Here is an 18,738-nt window from a genome sequence, read left to right on the forward strand (position 1 = left end):
ATGGCCTGATGGCTGCTCCCAGGGTTGGATTGGAGCAAGGGCCAGTTTCAGCCCCACCCCACCCCTAGGCTGGACCTGTTTGGGGATGGAGAGCAGGTGTTCTCTGAAGAGGAGACAGGAGAGACCGTTATGCTGAAGTGCCTTCGAGAGGCCCTTTAGCGTTTCCAGCCTCCTCAGTCCACTCCCCGTGATTCAAGAGGAAACAGGCTCGGTGGGTCACACAGCTCATGAGCAACAGAAAACCCCAGCAACTCAGATCTGACTTACAGGCCAGTTGTTTTAGTCAGCTTTTTCACCGCTGTGACTAAATGACCCAACCAAAACAACTGTAGAGGAGGAAAAGTTTATTTGAGGGCTCATGGTGTCAGAGGTCTCAGTCCATAGACAGCAGGCTCCATTCCTCGGGGCCTGAAGAGTGTGGCAGAAGGAACCAGCTCACATGATGATCAGGAAGCAGAGAGATTCCACTCTCCAGATACAAAATATATACCCCAAAGCCAGGCCTCCAATGAACCACTTCCTCACCTGCCTCGTTACCACTTGGTGAATCCCATCAGGGATTAATTCACCAATTAGGTTAAGGCTCTAACCCAATCATTTCTCCTCCAAACCTTCTTACATTGCCTCACACATGAACTTTTGGGGGACATCTCACATCCAAACTGTAATACCAGTGTTGAGGCCTTTCCCATAACAGATATTTATTTATTCAAAAATTTAAAAGATATTATCTATTCAATGTTGACTGAGAGTCTACTCTGTGACAATCTTGAGTCCTGGGTCTACCAGAAGGCACAAAATCAAATGCCTCCTCTCAAGGGGGTTCAGCCGGGGAGGAGTGGACATTTAGGTGTAACTACACTGCCAGCCAGTGTGCTTCCCGGCAGAGAGTGCTGCTGTGAGCCAGCCCATCCTCGACTCTAGTCATTCAGTCTTTGACGTCTGGTCCAAAAACCAAAGACAAACTCCTGGAGGCCTCTGGGTAGAAGGAAGAGAGAAACGAGCCCAGGTTGTCTTCTGGGACCAGGAATTTGGCTTCCTTGGTGAGTGAGGGGCCTGGCAGCACTCAGACCACTCGCTGGGTCAGGAGGGTGCTTCTGATGAGAAGGCATCGGGCATCCCATGGCCTAAGAGTGCCAGGCCCTGCTGTCACTTCTCTCCCTGTCTCCTCAGCCGTGTGTCAGCCGCCCTGCCAGAACCGAGGCTCCTGCAGTCGGCCCCAGCTCTGCGTCTGCCGCTCTGGCTTCCGGGGAGCCCGCTGTGAGGAGGTCATTCCTGAAGAGGAATTTGACCCCCAGAACTCCAGACTGGCACCCCGACGCTCCGTTGAGGGGCCGCCCAACTTACGCAGGAGCAGTGCAGCTAGAGGAGGTCCTGTGGCTAGAGAACAACCCCCGGAGCCACAGCTGCCACCAGCTGGGTAAGTGCCCACCTCATCGGGACCGCTGGGTCCAGGGCTGAGACCCTGTCGGAGGGGCTTCTTCCTTAGGATGGTGCGGAGAAGGCCGATGGTGTCCCTCCTTCCCACTATCCATCCCTTCTCCTGCCCCTTCAGGGCTGAGAGCTGGGAGCAGGCATTGGGGTTGGCAGGGGCTTCACAGGTGGGGAGGAAGGGTTGGGGAGATGAAATCTTTCCCCTTCCAGAGCTTGGGAGAAAAAGCTGAGGAGGACCTGTTCTGCATCAGGGTCTCTTGGTTCTAATCCTTTGCCATTTCCTGGGTGGATGACCCCCGGCAAGTTACTTATCTCTGTGTCTTTGATTCCTCATCAGTAAGGAGCAGACAGTGTTAATAACTATATTATGGAATTGTTATGAGGTATAAGTTAGATAGTATAAGGAAAATGCCAAGTACAGTGCATGGTGCCTGTGTTTATAAATGTTCCTCCTCCCCCTCTCCTGCCTCCTCCCGTGGTCTCCGTGATTGGAAGTGCTCCTCTGCAGAAAAAGCCCCTCTGTTCACTTGCCAATCAGCCTCTCTCCTCAGAGGGGAAGGGAAGAGGCACGTGGGTGCAGGAGATGGGATAGAAGTGGACCCAGGGAGTGTTCCGGGCAGGAGTCCCTGGCCTGCTTGCCAGTCGATCTGGCTAGACTTTTTCTAGCTCAGGACAGGAAATCTGAACTCTGTAAACTGGTTATTTCTAGGGGGCCGTGTTTTGCTTTTGGTTTTTCACGTTGGTTTTTCCATTTGCTTCTACTTAGGAAGTTCTTTCTGAGATGTTGCAATCTCGTCTTGCTGAACTAAGGGGAAAAAGGACTTGTACTCTCAAAGGCCAAGAGAACTGGGGAGGATGCTGACCTTGAGGTCAAGTCTCCAACAGGAAAGGTCAGAAAGACCTGCTGAGTGGGAGGGAGAGAAAGGAAAGGAGGCGGGGGGGTGCATCCAGAAACTCTGAAAGGAGGTAGGACAGAAAGAACAGGGTCTTGGTAAGTTGGGGTTCCAGGGTCCTGAGCACAGGATGATTCCCAAAGGAAGAAAGGAAGGATAGATTCAGGTCAAGGCCTAGCAAACTCCAGGGTCAAATCCAGAAGAACTAAACCATGTAGCCAAAGCCTGGGGATGCTGGGACAGAAACAAGGAGAAAGCCAAGGGTCCAAGTGGACAATACAGAGGGCCTGGAATTGACTGTGAGCTGGTGGGCAGGGCTAGGCCTTATTCCTATTGGTCCCAGATGTGGGTCCTAGGCAGGGGGGCCCAATATGAAGGCACCTAGAAATATATGAGAAGGGTCAGCTCTGGGGCCACCCAGAGGCAGGGTGCACACAGAGTCTAAGCTGGGCTTTTCCCCTGCAAGTTTCCGGCTTGTGGGATTTATTAATGTGTAATATGCATGTTCATGCTACTTGGCAAGTCACACTACCCCTTGTGCCCCTGAATCAGAACCATTGGATGCTTCCTGTCCCCTCTTCCACTCCATCCAGCTCCTCCCCACCCTTCAAGGCCCAAGTCCACTTCCTTCAAATGCCTCCCCCCACCTTGTCCACCCTGCTATCTGCCCTCTTGCAGCACTTCCTTACTAACCCAATGGGGAGTGTCTGTGCCCTGTACCTGCCCCTGGACTATGTGGGGCAGAAACTTGCTTCAAATTATAGAATTAGCCTAACAGAAAGGATGGTGCTATTGAGAGGGCAAAAGAAGGTGACACTCTGCTGGTCCCCAGGCAGGTGCTCCATGCTGCCCTTGTGTGGCCCTTTTCACTCATCTTGGGATGCTCTGTCCATTTGCTCATAGGACCAAGTGCTCCCTGAGAGCAGGGACTGTCCTGATTGTTCATGAATGTGTCCCTGGCACCTACCATTGTGCCTGGCACACCACGGGTGCTCAGTCGATATAATCTGAATGAATAAATGAACGGCTGGGAGGTTGAGTGTGAGCCTCAGTCCTCAAGGATGATTTCCTGTGTGTAAAGCACTGTGGGGGCCCACAGCAGGGCTGTCGTCTCTGACTTTCACAGGCTCCCTGGCCAGGGGCTACTGTGATGTTCTTAATAAGCTGCAGCCTCCAGGCCAGCCCTCTCCCTCTCTGCCCTGGGGCCTCCATGCCATGAAATCTGGGAAAGTCCGAGCCGGCGGCTGCTGTCGGCTCAGCTGTGTTTTGATTTGGGAGGCCAAATCCCACTTGCCTGGTGGTGTCAGACATTTCCTGTGAGTTTGGCCAGGTTTCCCAAGCAGCCGTTGGCCTTTCTCCTGATCGCAACTTGGACAGGCCCTGTGTGTCCAGATAGAGGAGTGACATGCCTCAGAGGGCCTTCTAGGAGTGGGAAGGGGACACAAGATGTCTGGGAGGGGAAACACTGCAGGAATTGGTGATGGCCAAGAGGCCTGTTTCAGAGGCCCAGAGACTTGTGTCACAGAGGCAGACAAGAGGGAGGGGCCAGGAGCGTCTCAGGCAGCAGGCAGGATGCCCTGCAGAGGGCCAGATGTGGATTGATATTGTGCAGCTGCAGCCCAGGCTGACTGCAGGGGCCTGGAGACTCCCCCGAGCCCCAGGTCCAGAGTTCTTCCCCAAAGCTGGGCAGAGGTCTTCCCACCTGGGGAGCAACAGCTAAGCAGTTGGGCAAGGGCCTTGAGAGATGGAGAAGGAGCCAGTTACAAGAATTGGGGACCAGTAAGCTATGGAAAATAATGGTTTGGACTAGTATGCAACCACTATCTGAATCTCCTGGGAACTTGACAACAGGCCACTTCTGACTTGGCAGGTCTCTCGGGTGAGCATCCCTAACATGGGTGAGGCTGATGCTGTTGGTCCTTGGACTGTAGTGAGTAGCAAGGGTCAGAGCCTTGGCTTTGGATTCAGAAACTCCTCAGTTCCAGTTCTGAACTTACCACTTATCAGCTGTGTGACATGAGGCACACATCCTAACTTCTCTGAGCCAATAGTCTTCACCTGATGGCATTACAGGGAGGATTAAATGTGATTATGTAAGCGGAGCCCTAGTTACAGTGCCTAATGTGAGTTAGCATTCAATACCTGGTAACCATTAGCAGCAGGTTTTCTTCACCATGAGGATTTGGGTGGAAGAGCATAGGAAACTGGGTTCTGTGTGTGTGCGTGTGCGTGTGCATGTGCATGACACTGGGGCACACCTGTTCTAGGGAGAAGTCAGAGCCCAGATCCAACCTCAGAGCAGGTGTGACCTGACAGTAGCAGAGCCTTCAGTCATTAGCTGCCACTGGCCATATGGGGAGGAGCGTGAGGGGAGGTTTAAAGAATGGGGGGTGCCTGCTGGGTTTGTTCCTTGGCCAAACCTGAGGGCCTAGAGGTTGAGCCCTGGGGCCTCCCTAAGCAGGCCTGGTCAACATCCAGGTAACAAGGGGCCTGAGGACATGCTGATCAGGGTAGGTGGGTGGCGGAGAAGTGTCTGGGGAACTCTGGCCTCACGGTGATGGCTCCCAGCAGGCGCCCCCATAGAAGCGCTGGTGTCTGCCTTCTGTTGAGTCCCAGTCTCTGTCTCTTCTGGATGTTCCCTCTGCACACCCCACCTCTGAAAGAGTCCATGTCTTCATTCTCTGTGGCCGCCAGAACACATTACCACAGATTAGCAGGTCAGAACAACATGGGTCTGTTGGTGTGCCGTTCTGTCCATCAGACATCTGACACGGGGCTCAGCAGGCTGACATCAAGGTGTCCCAGGTGTCCTGGAGGCTCTGGAGAGAACCTTGCTCATTCAGGTTAGTGGCAGATTTCAGTTCCTTGCAGTCGCAAATGGAGGCCCTCATTTCCTTGCCGGCTGTCCCTTGAGGGCTGTTCCTCATCCCTTGGCTTGTGGCCACCTTCCTTCATCTTCCAAGCTGGTGAAAGCAGAAGTCCCTTCATGTGTGTCTTTCCTCTGCCCCGCCCTTCAGCTGCGTCCCTCTCCCTGACCCTCCTGCCTCCTCTCCACACTAAGGGCTCCCACAAAGACCCTGGACCCAGCTGGATAATCAGGACGGTCTTCCTGGATTCCTAAAGCAGCTGATGGAATCTCCTTTTAGCCATTTAGTGAATCGTATCCACTATACCAGGAGACAAAGATCATGGGGGACAACCGCACCCACCCCCTGTAGCCCGCCCCAGCTGGGACCCTCTAAAGTGTGACAGCTCCCTCTTATCCAGGGCTTGCCACAGGTGTGGCCCTACATGATCTGTTCCCCCTAATCTTGCTGATACCGCCAATATCAACCCTCACCCCATGGTCCCCTCACTCACCTTGCTTTGTCACACTGGCCAATTGTTTTTTTTCTGCCAGAGATGCGCCCACCCCAGGGTCCCTCAGAACTTGCTAACTCCCCTCCTGGAACACGGCTATTTCTGTTGTTTCTGAGGGATTCCATATCAAAGCGATATGGTGGCTTAAAACAGATACTTCTCTCCCAGTTCTGGAGGCCAGACGGCCTAAGTTGAGGTGTCAACAGGGTTGGAGGCTCTGTGGGGAATCTGTCCCAGGCATCTCTATTAGAATGGGGTGGCTCCTAGCCATCTTTACATTCCTTGGCTTGTAGCTTCATCAACCTGTCTCCAAGGGCTGGGATGGAGCTCAGTGGTAGAGCATTTGCCTAGTGTGCACGAGGCCCTGGGTCCAGTTGCCAGCAAAGGGGGTGGGTAAGTTCTGACCTCTGGAATCAGCTTTCTACTGTCATCTCTTATAAGGATTTCTGTTGGATTTGGGGTCTGCCCTAGTCTGTTATGGCCTCATTGAAACCTAACTAATTATGTCTGCAAAACCCCTATTTCCAAATAAGGCCACACTCACAGTCCAGGAGTGAGGACTTTAATGTCTCTTCTTGTGGGGACATAACTGAACCCACACCAGAACATTCTTCCCCACCCCACCACTGCCGGACCCTCTGTAGCCATCTAAACCACACTCTCCAAACTCCCTACCTACCACCTGGCTACGTTTTGTTTTTTTTTTTCCTTCTCCAGAACTAACATCTTAGATATTTTAGTTATTTATTTGATTTACTGTTTTTCTTAGCCCAGTAAAATGTTCAGTGCAGAGGGCCCAGGGTTTCTGTCAGTTTGCCGACCCTGAACACTGCTCAGCCCAGAGTGGAGCTACTGGCCTTGTCTCCTGAACGTCTTACAGTTCACAGCCTCAGGTTGCCAGGGTCCTGATATGGTTACAGGGAAAGAGGGCCTCAGAGAGGTGAGGTGACTCGGCCCTCTCCCGTGGCCCCACCTGACCCATGCTGCACACTAGCCTCTCATGCTTTGGATTTTGAGGAGAGGTGGAAGGGGACCCCTGAGCACATGTGGCAGTGTGCGCCCAGGTAGAGGCCCTCTTGGCACTTCCCCACATGTGACCTTAACCTCCTGTTGCTAGAGCGAGGCCTCAGCTGGGAGAGCTGCTTCCCTTCTTCCCCAGGCCCTGCCTAGATCTCCAGTGGGCAGAGCCAGGACTGTGTCCCCAGATGGGTGGCCTCTGTGAATCTGAGGGAGCAGAACGATCTCTCAGTGGACCTTTGTGCCAGGAGTCACTGCAGGGAGACCCAGGCATTCCTTCCTGAGGGCAAAGAGGACAGAGAAGCCAGCATCCCTTCCTGACATCGACAAGGGATTGTCCCAGGATTTGATGAGGGTAGCTGGGAGCAGATGCCAGCATGGTGATCCAGCTGAGCAGCTTGTGACTTCTGTCCTCTCCCCCAACAGCAGCAACAGGGGTGGGGGTGGGAGAGGACAGGGACAGGGCTTCCTGCAGGGCTGCTGTGGACAGTTCTCCTGGTGACATCATGAACCTAGAGCCAGAACTCAGCTTTGGTTAGCAGGAAAGAGGCTCCATGGCACTGGTATTGGGGAGTCCAGGCTGGTGCCTGGCCGGTGCTGGGCGCCCTGTGGGTAGAAGGCTGGTGGTTGGAGGAAGGGCTAATGATAAGGTGCAGAAGGCAGCTCAGTGTGTGGGTGTCAGGAAAACTAATCCCCATCGCTTGGGGTGGTTGGGAGGATTGGAAGTCCTGCAAGTGGGGTGATAGGTGGGGGGTTTACCATGCAACAAATCTCTACACCTGCTGACCTACTTCCCATTCTATGGCAAGTTAACATAGGGCACCGCGTTTACCAAGATAGGATTTTCGCCACTTCACTGTCTGAGATGGGGAAACTGAGGCAGTATGGGAGTTGGCATCTAGGTGGTGGGCCTGTCCTGGGAACCCAGGAGATCCTGGTCCAGTCAGAGGCTTGCCTGGGCCTCTAGTCCTGGCTTGGGCTCCAGCTGCCTCCCACCTCATCCTTCCCTCTACACGCCTGCTTGTTATTTTGCATGGCATAGCTCTGTTTGCCCTCCTTCCTCCTCATTCAAGTCCCTCAGACCCCAAACCATTCTTGGATGCCCTTGGGACATGGCAAGAGACCAGCTGGTACTGGAGAACTTGGGAAGGTCTTCGTTCTCCCTGGGCTTCAGTTTGCACCTTTATAGACCAGAGGGCTGGATCAGCTGTCCCTAAGCTCAAGAGCTGAGGTCTCAGATTCTGGCTTCCAGCCTGGCCATTTTCCATCCCTGAAGGTGAACATGCCTAGTCCCCTGCTGCCTACTTTTAGGGTCATGACAAGGACACCTGAGCCCCTGAACAGGACAGACTTTAGCCGTCCCTAACTGTCCAGCCTCAGATCCTCCTTTTCAGTGCAGCAGGTTGGGGTGCCTGCACCCTTCATCAGTGTCTCCCCTTCCTCCTGGCAGCGAGCGGTGCCTCCCAGCTGGGTTGATTCAACTCTAGTACTTTTGGGGGTCTCCAGGGCTTGAGCACCTTCCCTCCCTTTCTTTTTTCAGCCCCTCCCCCTTTACCTTTTCCTAACCTGTTTTTATAATCCTGAATCCCCATTTTGCCTCCTAAGGTTTCTGGAACTCCCCAACCTTAAGGACCTAGAAAACACTATTTTGAATAGACAAAGAATCTGGAGACCAAATTTTGCTTCCCATCTCAGCCACTCTGACCTTGCAAGCCACTGAACTTCACCAAGCACTGATGTCCTTGTTGGTAAAATGGGAAAGACAATTCCTTTTTCACTGGGAAAGTTATCAGGATTAACTGAGACAATGTGTGGGAAAGATGGCTTGGGGAGCGTCTGTTATTTTTGTGTAGCAGTCCTGACAGAGAGCTGGGGTATTTGCTTATGCCTCATGTGTGTGCATGGGCCACTTGTAGAAGTTCCTCATGGAAGTCCTCTCTCACAACCTTTTCATGATTTTAACCTCATGGTTAATTTTAGCTGCTGGACTCAACACCACAGATGTCCCTCCCCATAGTCTCTGGGACAAGGTACACCAAGAGTTGTGCAAGGCCACACCTTCCTGGAAAGCTATATATTACAATCCTAAACTATGCTTCTTTCCAGGTGGGAGAAAGATGTTTCCCGTTTCCTCACAAAGTATGTTGCTTCAAGCAATTTTCTCCATCTGGGTTTGACCACTGAGTTTCTTTCTAGGTTCTTCTGAAAGGGAGGTGGACCTCTGGGGTTTTGTAGTGTTCATGTGCATTTCTTCAACCCACACACATAGCTGGGACTCGTGAGTTCAGGCCCCTGGCAGGACCACAGCTGGCCGTAGGGTATGAAGTATAAAAAGAGAGCAGATCTGGACAGACACAACCCAGGGCACGCAGTCTGGCTATGCTTCGAACTGGACCTAGGGGTCCCTGGGGAGGTTGTGAGGAAGGTGGGGGCCAGTGTGTCTTCTTTCTCCCTGTGTGGTGGAACTGGTGAGTCTCCCCTTTCCACCATGCTTTGCTCAGTGCAGATACCTTGGGGTTAGTGACGAGCCTCTGAGTGCTCAGGGGAGAAGGGGAGCCTGAGCCTTCTGACACCTCCTCTCTGCTCCTCACATAGGACAGCTGGGCAGATTTGAGGAAAATGGTGCCTGCTTCCTGCACACTACCTCTTCCCTCCCCACCCTCCTATTTAAGCCCAAAAGTAGACATCTGGCCAAAGGTGGCCCCCAAAGACTGAGTGCCTCCCTTCTCAGAATGGAGGATTGTCAGGACCTCCCCAGCTTTGCTTCCCAAAAAGGACTGCATTGGTCAGCTTTCTGTCATCATAACAAAATACTTAAGATCATTAACTTTATAAAGAGAAAAGGTTTATTTCAACTTACTATTTTTGGAGATTCCAATTCAAGATCTGATTGGCAACCAGATGGTAAAGGCTGGGAAGGTGTGGCAAAGCAAACTGCTTACCTCATGGCCAGGATGCAAGAGAGGAAGAGAAAGAGACTAGGCATTCAAGGGCATGCCTAGTGACAAAGGACCTCCTACTATGTCCCACCTCCTAAAGGTCACACCACCTTCCAACAGCACCACCCCGGGACCAAGCTTTTAACACAGCTTTTAACACATGGGATTTGGGACATTCGAGATCCAAACTAGAGCAAGGATGCCTGCCAGCCCAGCCTCAAGCCTTCCGAAATCTTCTGAGATTTAGACTATGGCTTCCTTCCTGCCCACAGCCTGTGGCTTGGTGATGGAGAAAGCCTTGGGTCCTTTCCCTTTTCTGAGTCTTCTCTGTCATCATCATCATCATCAACAGGACTCATTCCCAGCACTCCCATCGCACCCCTGCTGTGTTTTAGGCACTGTGCTAGTTGACCCTTCTCTTTCTCCTCCCTGTGGTCCCCAAATCAAAGTCACCAGCAAAGTGATATGCAGAAAGTGGGTGTTGCACGGAGGTCTTTTGGCCAACTGTGTCCAATAGTGGCCTATAAATGGGGGGTGGCAGGCAGCTGCACCTTTCACTGGGATGTGGGCAGAGGGGTAGGGGGAGGCCCAGTGCTCCCCATAGCCTTCGTGGTGGGTCTAGATTTCTGGTTAATGGGTAAATGTTTGGGTTAGGATTGGGTAGAACTAGGCTCTTGGTCAGGGTGACATTCATTTTACTCAGTTTAACAGTGGAGTGGTGGGTAGGATAAGATTAGAGGCACAGCAATGGTGTGGCTTGGGGGTGAGATTTTAACCTGAGGGTTGTGGTTGGGGTTGGGGTTGGGTTTATGGTCAAGTAGAACTTAGCACTGTGGCTTTTTGAGTGCAGTGTGGTTGTTTTTGTAACCTCCTGTCTTGGAGCCTCAATGAGGAAGCCAGCATCCTACGGGCTCCACCTCCTTTAGTTCTGGGGACACCACAAAACAGGGGTTGAGAACCTGGGCTGTGAGCCAGACAGACCTCAGTCCATCTGATTCTGTTGTTCATCCTCCATTGGATGTGTGTGTGGGGGGTTCCCACCTCCCTGAGTCTCGGTGTAAAAGGACACTGCTGCTAATGCCGGCCACCACACAGCATCCAGGTCTGAGTCACAAAGGAATGAGGATGAAGGGCTGAGTCACGAGGCTCGCTGCTCAGTGCTTGAGAGCTGATCGTTTTTCTTCTCTGAATCATTCGGAGTCCCAGCAGCGAAGAGAGGACATACTCAAGAACAGTACAATAAAGGGTCCATTTATGAAGGCATGGGCATAAATGGATGGGGCATTCCAGGGTGGCCATGTGTGAAGCCCCAAAGCTTCTGGGTCCAAAGGGACGAAGGGCCAGCAGTGGTTGGAACCCAGAGTAGCACAGCTATAGGACAGCACCACTTCCAGGGCTACCCCTGGGGCCTATCTGGAGGTAGTGGGAGGATGGGACCCCCTTGAACCTCTTCCTGCCCTTTGACACCTTGCTGGGTTCCTCATTGGCTCAACCAGGCTGAAAGGCAGAGAGTGAAGGAAACTCTCAGGCCCTACCATGGGCGAGGTGGCAGGGGTCTGCAGTGTCAGGTAGGTTTCCAGCACATTTACCAGTTCTCACAATGCCCTGGTGAGGACACTATTCCTGTCACCACCCCCCCCCCCCCCCCCGCCTACGACAAGAGAACTGAGGTTAACCTGTGCTTCCCAGCATTCTGCTGAACAGCCTCTGAAGCCAGTGAGCTTGGCAAGTGCAGGGACTTCTACCTCAACTAGAAAGCTACAACTAGGGCAGGTGGTGCATCCAGAAAAATCCAGAAAAATCTGGGAAATGGTAAGAGCCTGGGGCAGTGTTCCCCACAGTCTCATGTGGGGCATGAAGGGAGCTCAGCAGCCTCAGTAGAACACTAACGCTGGCAGTTTCCAGCACAGGACTTTAAAAAGTAGCCACCACAGACCCTGTAGCTTGCTGTACTCACAGCGCTTAACTAACTTAACTACTCTAGGATTTTTGTTTGGAAGGAAAAGGTTAGGGAGCAATGAAGCAAGAGGAAATGGAAAGACAACCAAAGCTCTTTTTCAGATGCCTGGTAAGGTCTGCCCCATGTGAAAGCTTTGTACAGAACGCTGGCTCCTCAGAGGGTGTCATCCCCTGGGGCTGTGCACATGTGACACAGGGCGTGAGCAGAAAGCTGTGGGGAGAACATGCTTCAAAAGTTCTAATGGAGGTTTCTTGGGCCCTGTGACTGGGGCTCAAGGTTTTCAAATACATATCAGGTTCCAACCCTTGTCCCGATGTAGAGGAAGTTTCTGATTTATGGGCCCAACAGTTTTTCCAGTTACTCCATCTGTAAATCTGCCATCAGTTAATTCAGTTGCTCCTGTCAGAAAAGGCACTGGGAGCTTACCAGGTAAAACTGCTTCAGCAAAGCAAAGTGGTGTTATGATAACAGATCTAAGAAAAGGACTCGGGAACGTGCAGGCATTTCCACTCGAATGGAGCTCACTGGATCACGCATGCACACATTCACCCCACCACGGGAGAGGAGCTGAGGGGGGATTTAAGCTTAGCAAAGGAGAAGTCATCTGGCGACCCTATTATAAGATGGCTGCATTTAGGACCCAGAGGGGTGTGTCTGTCTGTCTGTCTGCCTGCAGATGACATAGCGAAGATTGCTAAATGATTTCCAATAACGAAATGTGAAAACACACAGTTTCTTTGTTAGTCGCATAACTGTGGTTTTGTGTTGGTGATTCACTATGGAAGTGAGTAGCTGGTCCAGGCATTCTGTGGGGATTTTTCTCGTCTTATTTCTCCTAAAAAAATATTTGTGAAAGGTCTAAAATTCAAGGAAGTGGAGTGCTTTTTGAGGAGAAAAATCCCTGTTCCTTGCAAAACAAAGATTACAAATCTTTGTGGAGCTACCACACTTCTTCTCCCAGGGGGCTGCCCACCCAGTGTTTTCCTCCCCGGCCCCCAGCCCCCCACCCTGCCTAACTCCTCTACCCACCAGGGTGGCACAGGGCCTGGCTTGCGTCAGAGGCGCCTTGCAGGAGTCTGATATTGCCCATGAGGCGGTGTCCTCTCTAAGCCCAGCCAGGCCACACCCTTCCAGGGCCACTTTCTTGGGGAAAAAAAAAAACAGATTTCATATTTCTGTCTTGGATGGAGATCAGAGGCCTTACAGAATACAGTAGCGTGAAAGGAAGGAGCTATGAAATGATTTATCCCCCAAAGATAAGCCTGAGTGCGTTTCAGCTCTACCACTTAACAGCCAGGCCTCCTAGAGCAAGTGATTCTGCCTCGGAAGCCTCAGTTTTCCCACCTGCAGGATGGGGGAATGACCACCATCATCTTACAGAATTGTCAGGTGTTACTAACATGTAAATGCACCCGGCAGCGTTTAGGTCTTCTATGAATGACATCCATTCTTATTTGCCCATGATTCTGGGGTTACCTGAGCCTATTGTTTATGTGAGAGTGATAACAGCAGTCACTAGAAACTCTTGAGAATCTGCCCAGAGGTTCGAAGGTGTTTCTGACCTTATTGAGGCTTCCTGCCATAGGCAGGGTCAGGAAATTACCCACTGAAGGCTGAAGGCTGACAGAGCTCAGGCCTGGAGACCCCACCCCTGCATTGAGCCTGGATGGTTAACAGCCTATCTTTGCTTTAGTTTTCTCATCTACAAAATGGGGGGTGACAGTTCTCATGGCTGGGGTTCTTATCAAGGAAGCTCCTTACCAATGTCAAGACATAGCTGAAATGAAAAATGAGATACCTCAGCAGGTGCATTTTAGTGGCAATAGGTTGGGAGGGTTAGGCTAAGTTGCTGAATGAAAACTTCTCAGGTTGGAGTCTGAATTTCTGTAGAAATCTTTTGTATGTAGCCCTGGATGGGAAGAGCAGGAAGAACAGGCTGGCTGTGGACAGCCAGGACTTTGGCCAGCTCTCTGAGGAGTGCACCCTTGACCTAGGCCTCCAACTGCTTTGTTGATGATGGGTTTGTCCAGGAAGCTTCAGAAGTGGGGAAACTCATTTGAAGTCATGGACTGGCCTTACCGAGCAAGCTGACACTCTAGAGGATCCACCTAGCAGAATACTGGGGACACAAGGGCACAGGGGATGAGAGTACGGGTTGTGAGTTGCACCCTAAGCCAGGCCTGCTAAGCTCTGTGTGTGTATGCACATTGGGGAGGGGGTTCAAGATGGCGCATGGAGAGGTCCCAAGAGCTGTGAGCTGGGAACTCCAGGGTTTGGGAATCAGACACTTCATAGCCAAGTTGGTAGTGGTGATGTGCCCATATACCAGGTTTCTCTATGGCTTTGAGAAATGGCGCTTGCTCCATTCCAGCAGCCTCATGTTCTTCTGCCTCCTGCTCCTCCTCTAATCTCCTGCCCCACTTGTCAGGTCTCGCAGGCCTTGCCTTATTCTCTGGATGGCTTCAGTTGTCCCACCACTCCTGGGTTCATCCACTTTGTAATTCAGGCATGACACCATGGCAGCCTGTGGCCAGAGCCTGAGAGCTGGGGGTTCTGCTGTAGTTATGGGAGGAGCAGGCTGAGCCTCGGCACCCATCAGATCCCAGCTTTAGAACCCAGGGTGGTGGTTCATGAGACACAGGAGCCCTGCCAGCTCTTCCCTTCCCCATGCAGAAGTCATAGGTCATGCTGGGACACTGAGTCCTACCTCTGGGGTTTTTGTTGGGAAACCTCTATGAAGTCATATATTTTGGTGCTTAGTTTGTGTTCAGTAAGTGTCACTGTCATGGTAATCCCCTTATCCCAGGGACATACATCCCAGGATTCCCCAGTAGATGCCTGAAACTGCAGATTGTACTGAACCCTGAAATTGAATACTTTTTTTTTTTGGTCTTCACTAGACACTTATGGCTCACTGTGGCTATAGCTCTTAGAGTTTGGAGTATGACAATAAAACTAGGACCAATTTATTTTCCTTTCTTCACAGTTTCAAGGATAGCAAACTCATAGTTTTTAGAAAACTCAGCAAAGTTTTGTTTTGTTTTTCTTTCCTTGTTAAATCAAGAACTTTTACCTAAAGGAAGCATTATGCAGCTTTTCTTTGGCTTCTCTTTTGGCATCTGAATTGTCAGCATCATTACTTTTGCATGTTGGGGCCAGTATTAAGTAAGATAAGGGCTACTCTAACAGAAGCATTGTGATAGCATCAATCTGATAAGCAAGGCAGCTACTAAGTGACTCACGGGAGGGTAGTGTATACAATGTGGACATGCTGGTTGAATGAGTGGGACAGAGTTGGATGGTGAAAGATTTCATCATGTTCCTCAGAGTGGAACACAATTTAAAACTCATGAATTATTTCCAGAATTTTCCATTTGACATTGTTGAACTGTGGTTGACCTTGAGAATAACTGAAATGGCAGAAAGCAAAACTGCAAATAAAGGGGGACTACTTTATTTGATCAAGATGGGTTCTATAGGGCTCCTATAGAACACTGTGGCTCCCAAAGACTCCACTGCTTCACCCCAATCACCTACCCTGGGCAGCAGATTCTCAGAGGAGAAGTCTCGTGGTCTCAGCTCAGCTGGCTTCCTGTCCTTGGATTTGAGAGCAGTAACCTCCCTTCAACATGAGCATGAGCATGAGCATGAGTAATGGCCAGGGGAAATTCAGGCCTTGATCTATTCTCCAGTCACACATCTACACACACCTTTGGTCCTTGGGTTTAACATCCCCAGGTGTCTGCCCCACAGCATCCTGTGCTATTAGCTCCCATAGCTGCACCCCCTAAGAGACATTCCAATAAGGCAGGAATAAATAACCATTCTTGTGTGAATTCCTTACTACCTATTAATCCTTCTACTGTTCATTCTCTGTATGTCCTGATGGATTTTTCAGACCAGTTGGAATAAAGGGTGTTCAAAAGAGGGATGATCTCTGAGTCAGGTAACTAGCAGAGATCTTGTTCAGGCACAGCCTTGCCTGCGGCCTTCAGTCCCACCCTCCGTCCCTCCCTCTCCCCGCTCCTTCCTTCCAGCACTAGGAGTACTAGATGACTTGGACTTGTGCCTTGTCCCTAAATGCTCAGATCCAGGGATCTGGCATGCAAAAGTGGCTAAGGCACACCCAGCTCATTGAGGAGCACTGCCTGCCTGGGCAGTGTGGGCGCAGGGCAGGATGGGGGTTTCATCTTCAGGGAAGGGTTTTGCAGGCTTATCTTCCTAAGGCACCCCTTTGAACCATGTTACTTTCTGGTAAAAACACCTTCTTCAGGGCTCCCCTTTTAGGCATGAGGCCCACAGGATGAGGCCCAGACTCTTGGTCTTCTACAGTCTAGTCCCAAAATATAGTTCTCAAGCAGAGACCTAGTATAGAAGTTCAGAGTCCAGGATCTGGAATCGGAATATCAGCAGGACACAGTATTTGACTCCTAGCTGCTAGTCATTGCCTGGGTGACTAGACAAATCATCTAGTTTCTCTATACCTCATCCATAAATAGGTATAATACTGTCTTCCAATTTTCTTTTTTGGAACCAGGGATTGAACCCAAGGGCACTCAACCACTGAGCCACATCCCCACCCCTGTTTTATATTTTATTTAGAGACAGGGTCTTGCTAAGTTGCTGGGGCTGGCTTTGAGATCACAATCTTTCTGCCTTAGTCTCCTGAGCCACTGGGATTACAGGCCACGCCTGGCTCTGACTTCCAAATTTTAATGATAAATACATTAATATATGCAAAGTACTTACCATAATGCCTGGCATATAATAAGCATGAAGAAGCTATTTGCTGTTTTTATGGTCATCCTTGCCTCCTGTTTCCCTTTAACCAGACAGGCCTCATCACACACTGGACATCACTGCTGACACATCCCTGAATTTGTCCCTTTGTGTTTTTGGTCTTCTCTGCTCTCCCAACCCTTCCTCCAGCTCGCTTCTTACAACTCTGGAAAGCCTTCTCCAGCCACCCAGCCCTAGTTCCCCTCTTAGGAGGCCTGGAGCATTGGAGCTGGACAGCTTACCTGGCCATGAGGCCGCTGGCTCCCGCAGCTCTCCTGCTTTTCCTCTCTTGAGTTGTTATGAAATGCTGGCATGCAGGGCCTTGTCCGTGGGCCAGCGTGGATGGCTGTGCATGTTGCTCCCTGCACCAAGAGTGCTGGTCAGGAGATGAACAAAGCTAAAATATGGCCTCCTGCAATCTGCCTGAAGGAAGCGGGGCAACTTCTGTCACTGGCCACCCAGAGGCTCCCTTTTCTTTCTTTCTTTCTTTTTTTTTGTGGTTATTACCATCAATTCTGATTCTTTTTATTTTTTTTATTTTGTTCTTACTAGTTATACATGACACTAAAGTGTCTTTTGGCATATCATACATACATGGAGTATAACTTCTTGTAGATGTAACATGATATGGAGTTACATTGGTCATGTATTCATATGTGCACATAGGAAAGTTATGTCTGATTCATTCTACTATCTTTCTATTCCCATCCCTTACCATTCCCTTCATTCCCCTTTGTCTAATCCAAAGCACTTTTAATGTCCACTGCCCATTGTGAGTTAGCATCCACATATCAGAGAGAATATGTGGCTTTTGGTTTTTGAGGACTGGCTTATTTCACTTAGCACAATAGTCTCCAGGTCCATCCATTTACTGGCAAATGCCATAATCTTGTTCTTCTTTATGGCCGAGTAATATTCCATTATGTATATGTACCACATTTTCTTTATCCATTCATCTGTGGGAGGACTCCTAGGTTGGTTCCCTTGTTTAACTGTTGTGAATTGAGCTGCTCTAAACATTGATGTGGCTGTGTCATGGTAGTATACTGATTTTAAGTCCTTTAGGTATAAACCAAAGAGTGGGGTGACTGGGTCAAATTGTGGTTCCATTCCAAGTTTTCTGAGGAATCTCCATATTGCTTTCCAGAGTGGTTGTACCAATTTGCAGTCCCACCAGCAATGTGTGAGTGAACCTTTCTTCCCACATCCTCACCAACATTTATTGTTACTTGTATTCTTGATAATTGAGGGACCCCTTTTCTAATCCATGCAAAGGCAACAGGTATACTAGGCCACCCTCCCTCCATTTCCCTATCTGGATCCATGCCTTCCCATGGTGCATGATGGGTCTGTGCACCTTTCAAAGGCCTCTTAAGTGCCCTAATTCATGAAATCCAGGTTTCCCACAAGCTGAAAAGTCTTCCCAGGGGGATATCAAGAGGGCAAGACCCAGTCCCTTCCCCTCTGGGGGTCTCTGTCCCTGGCCCAGCTCCAGGGTGGTCCGGTGGGCCCACAGGGAGGCAGAGGACTCTTGGTGGAGCTCTTCTTCATAGTGGGAGGGAGAGGGCCGTTGCCCCAGGAATATGACTCTTGGGCAAGTAGGTAGAATAGGAAGGGCATTGCCTGGGCCCTGGGCAGCCCCTCGGGGCCACCTTCTCCTCCCAGCTGTGTCCCACACTGGGTGTGGGCCTCGTGCCCAGGAAGTCTGCTGGCTCTCCTGCCCAGCCAGAAGAGAACACAGGCAGGCAGCAAGCCAAGGGGTGTGGGCTTGGCAGCCGGGGGCCCCACAGAGCTTCACAGTCCACAGAGGTGTGAGGCGTGGGGTGGTGGAGGAGAGCAATGAGGCTCTTAGGGGTCTCTGGACCCTTTGGGAACTGAGGCAGCACCTACTTCAGGGCCGCTCTGGAGGCAGGCCTGAGGTCTCTGGCGGGGGCTGGGTGTCCTCCCTGATATTCCCCAGAGCGTGCAGAGCTGGAGCCTCCAGCTTAGTTACCTGCCTGGAAACAGGGATGCTGTGTTCTCTTCCAAGCTAGCTTCCAAGTAGACCAGGGTGCAACTCTGGGAAGCAGAGACCCCTGCAGGGTTCGGCCTCCACCCCGCCCCCATCCCTATCCTGTCAGCCGCATCCCCTGGGGTCTGTGTGCCAGAAATCCAATCTTCTCAGACCTGGGTGTGGCCACGGAAAGAGCGAGAGGCCCCAGGCTTGGCCTCAGAGCAGCGGGTGTAACTCACAGGGCTGAGTGGGGTCCTCAGGCAGACCAGGGAGGCTGACGGGGTTGGGAGGGTGGCCCAGCAGCAGAGTGATCTTGAGACACCTGGGGGACACCTGGGAAGGGCTGACTTTCACCCTTCCAGG

General features: G+C 51.1%; 1 protein-coding gene across 1 annotated transcript in view; it reads left to right on the forward strand.

Moving 5' to 3' along the window:
• Window positions 1–18,738, forward strand: part of Ltbp2 (latent transforming growth factor beta binding protein 2) — a 109,523-nt gene that overhangs the window by 21,634 nt on the left and 69,151 nt on the right. Inside the window, exon 3 of the mRNA XM_071607395.1 lies at window positions 1,174–1,420. Within this exon, the coding sequence (XP_071463496.1) occupies window positions 1,174–1,420 (247 nt within the window). The remainder of the gene's footprint in view (window positions 1–1,173; window positions 1,421–18,738) is intronic.

The sequence above is a fragment of the Marmota flaviventris genome, chromosome 2, assembly GCF_047511675.1.
Source record: "Marmota flaviventris isolate mMarFla1 chromosome 2, mMarFla1.hap1, whole genome shotgun sequence".
In the NCBI taxonomy this organism is placed as follows: Eukaryota; Metazoa; Chordata; class Mammalia; order Rodentia; family Sciuridae; genus Marmota; species Marmota flaviventris.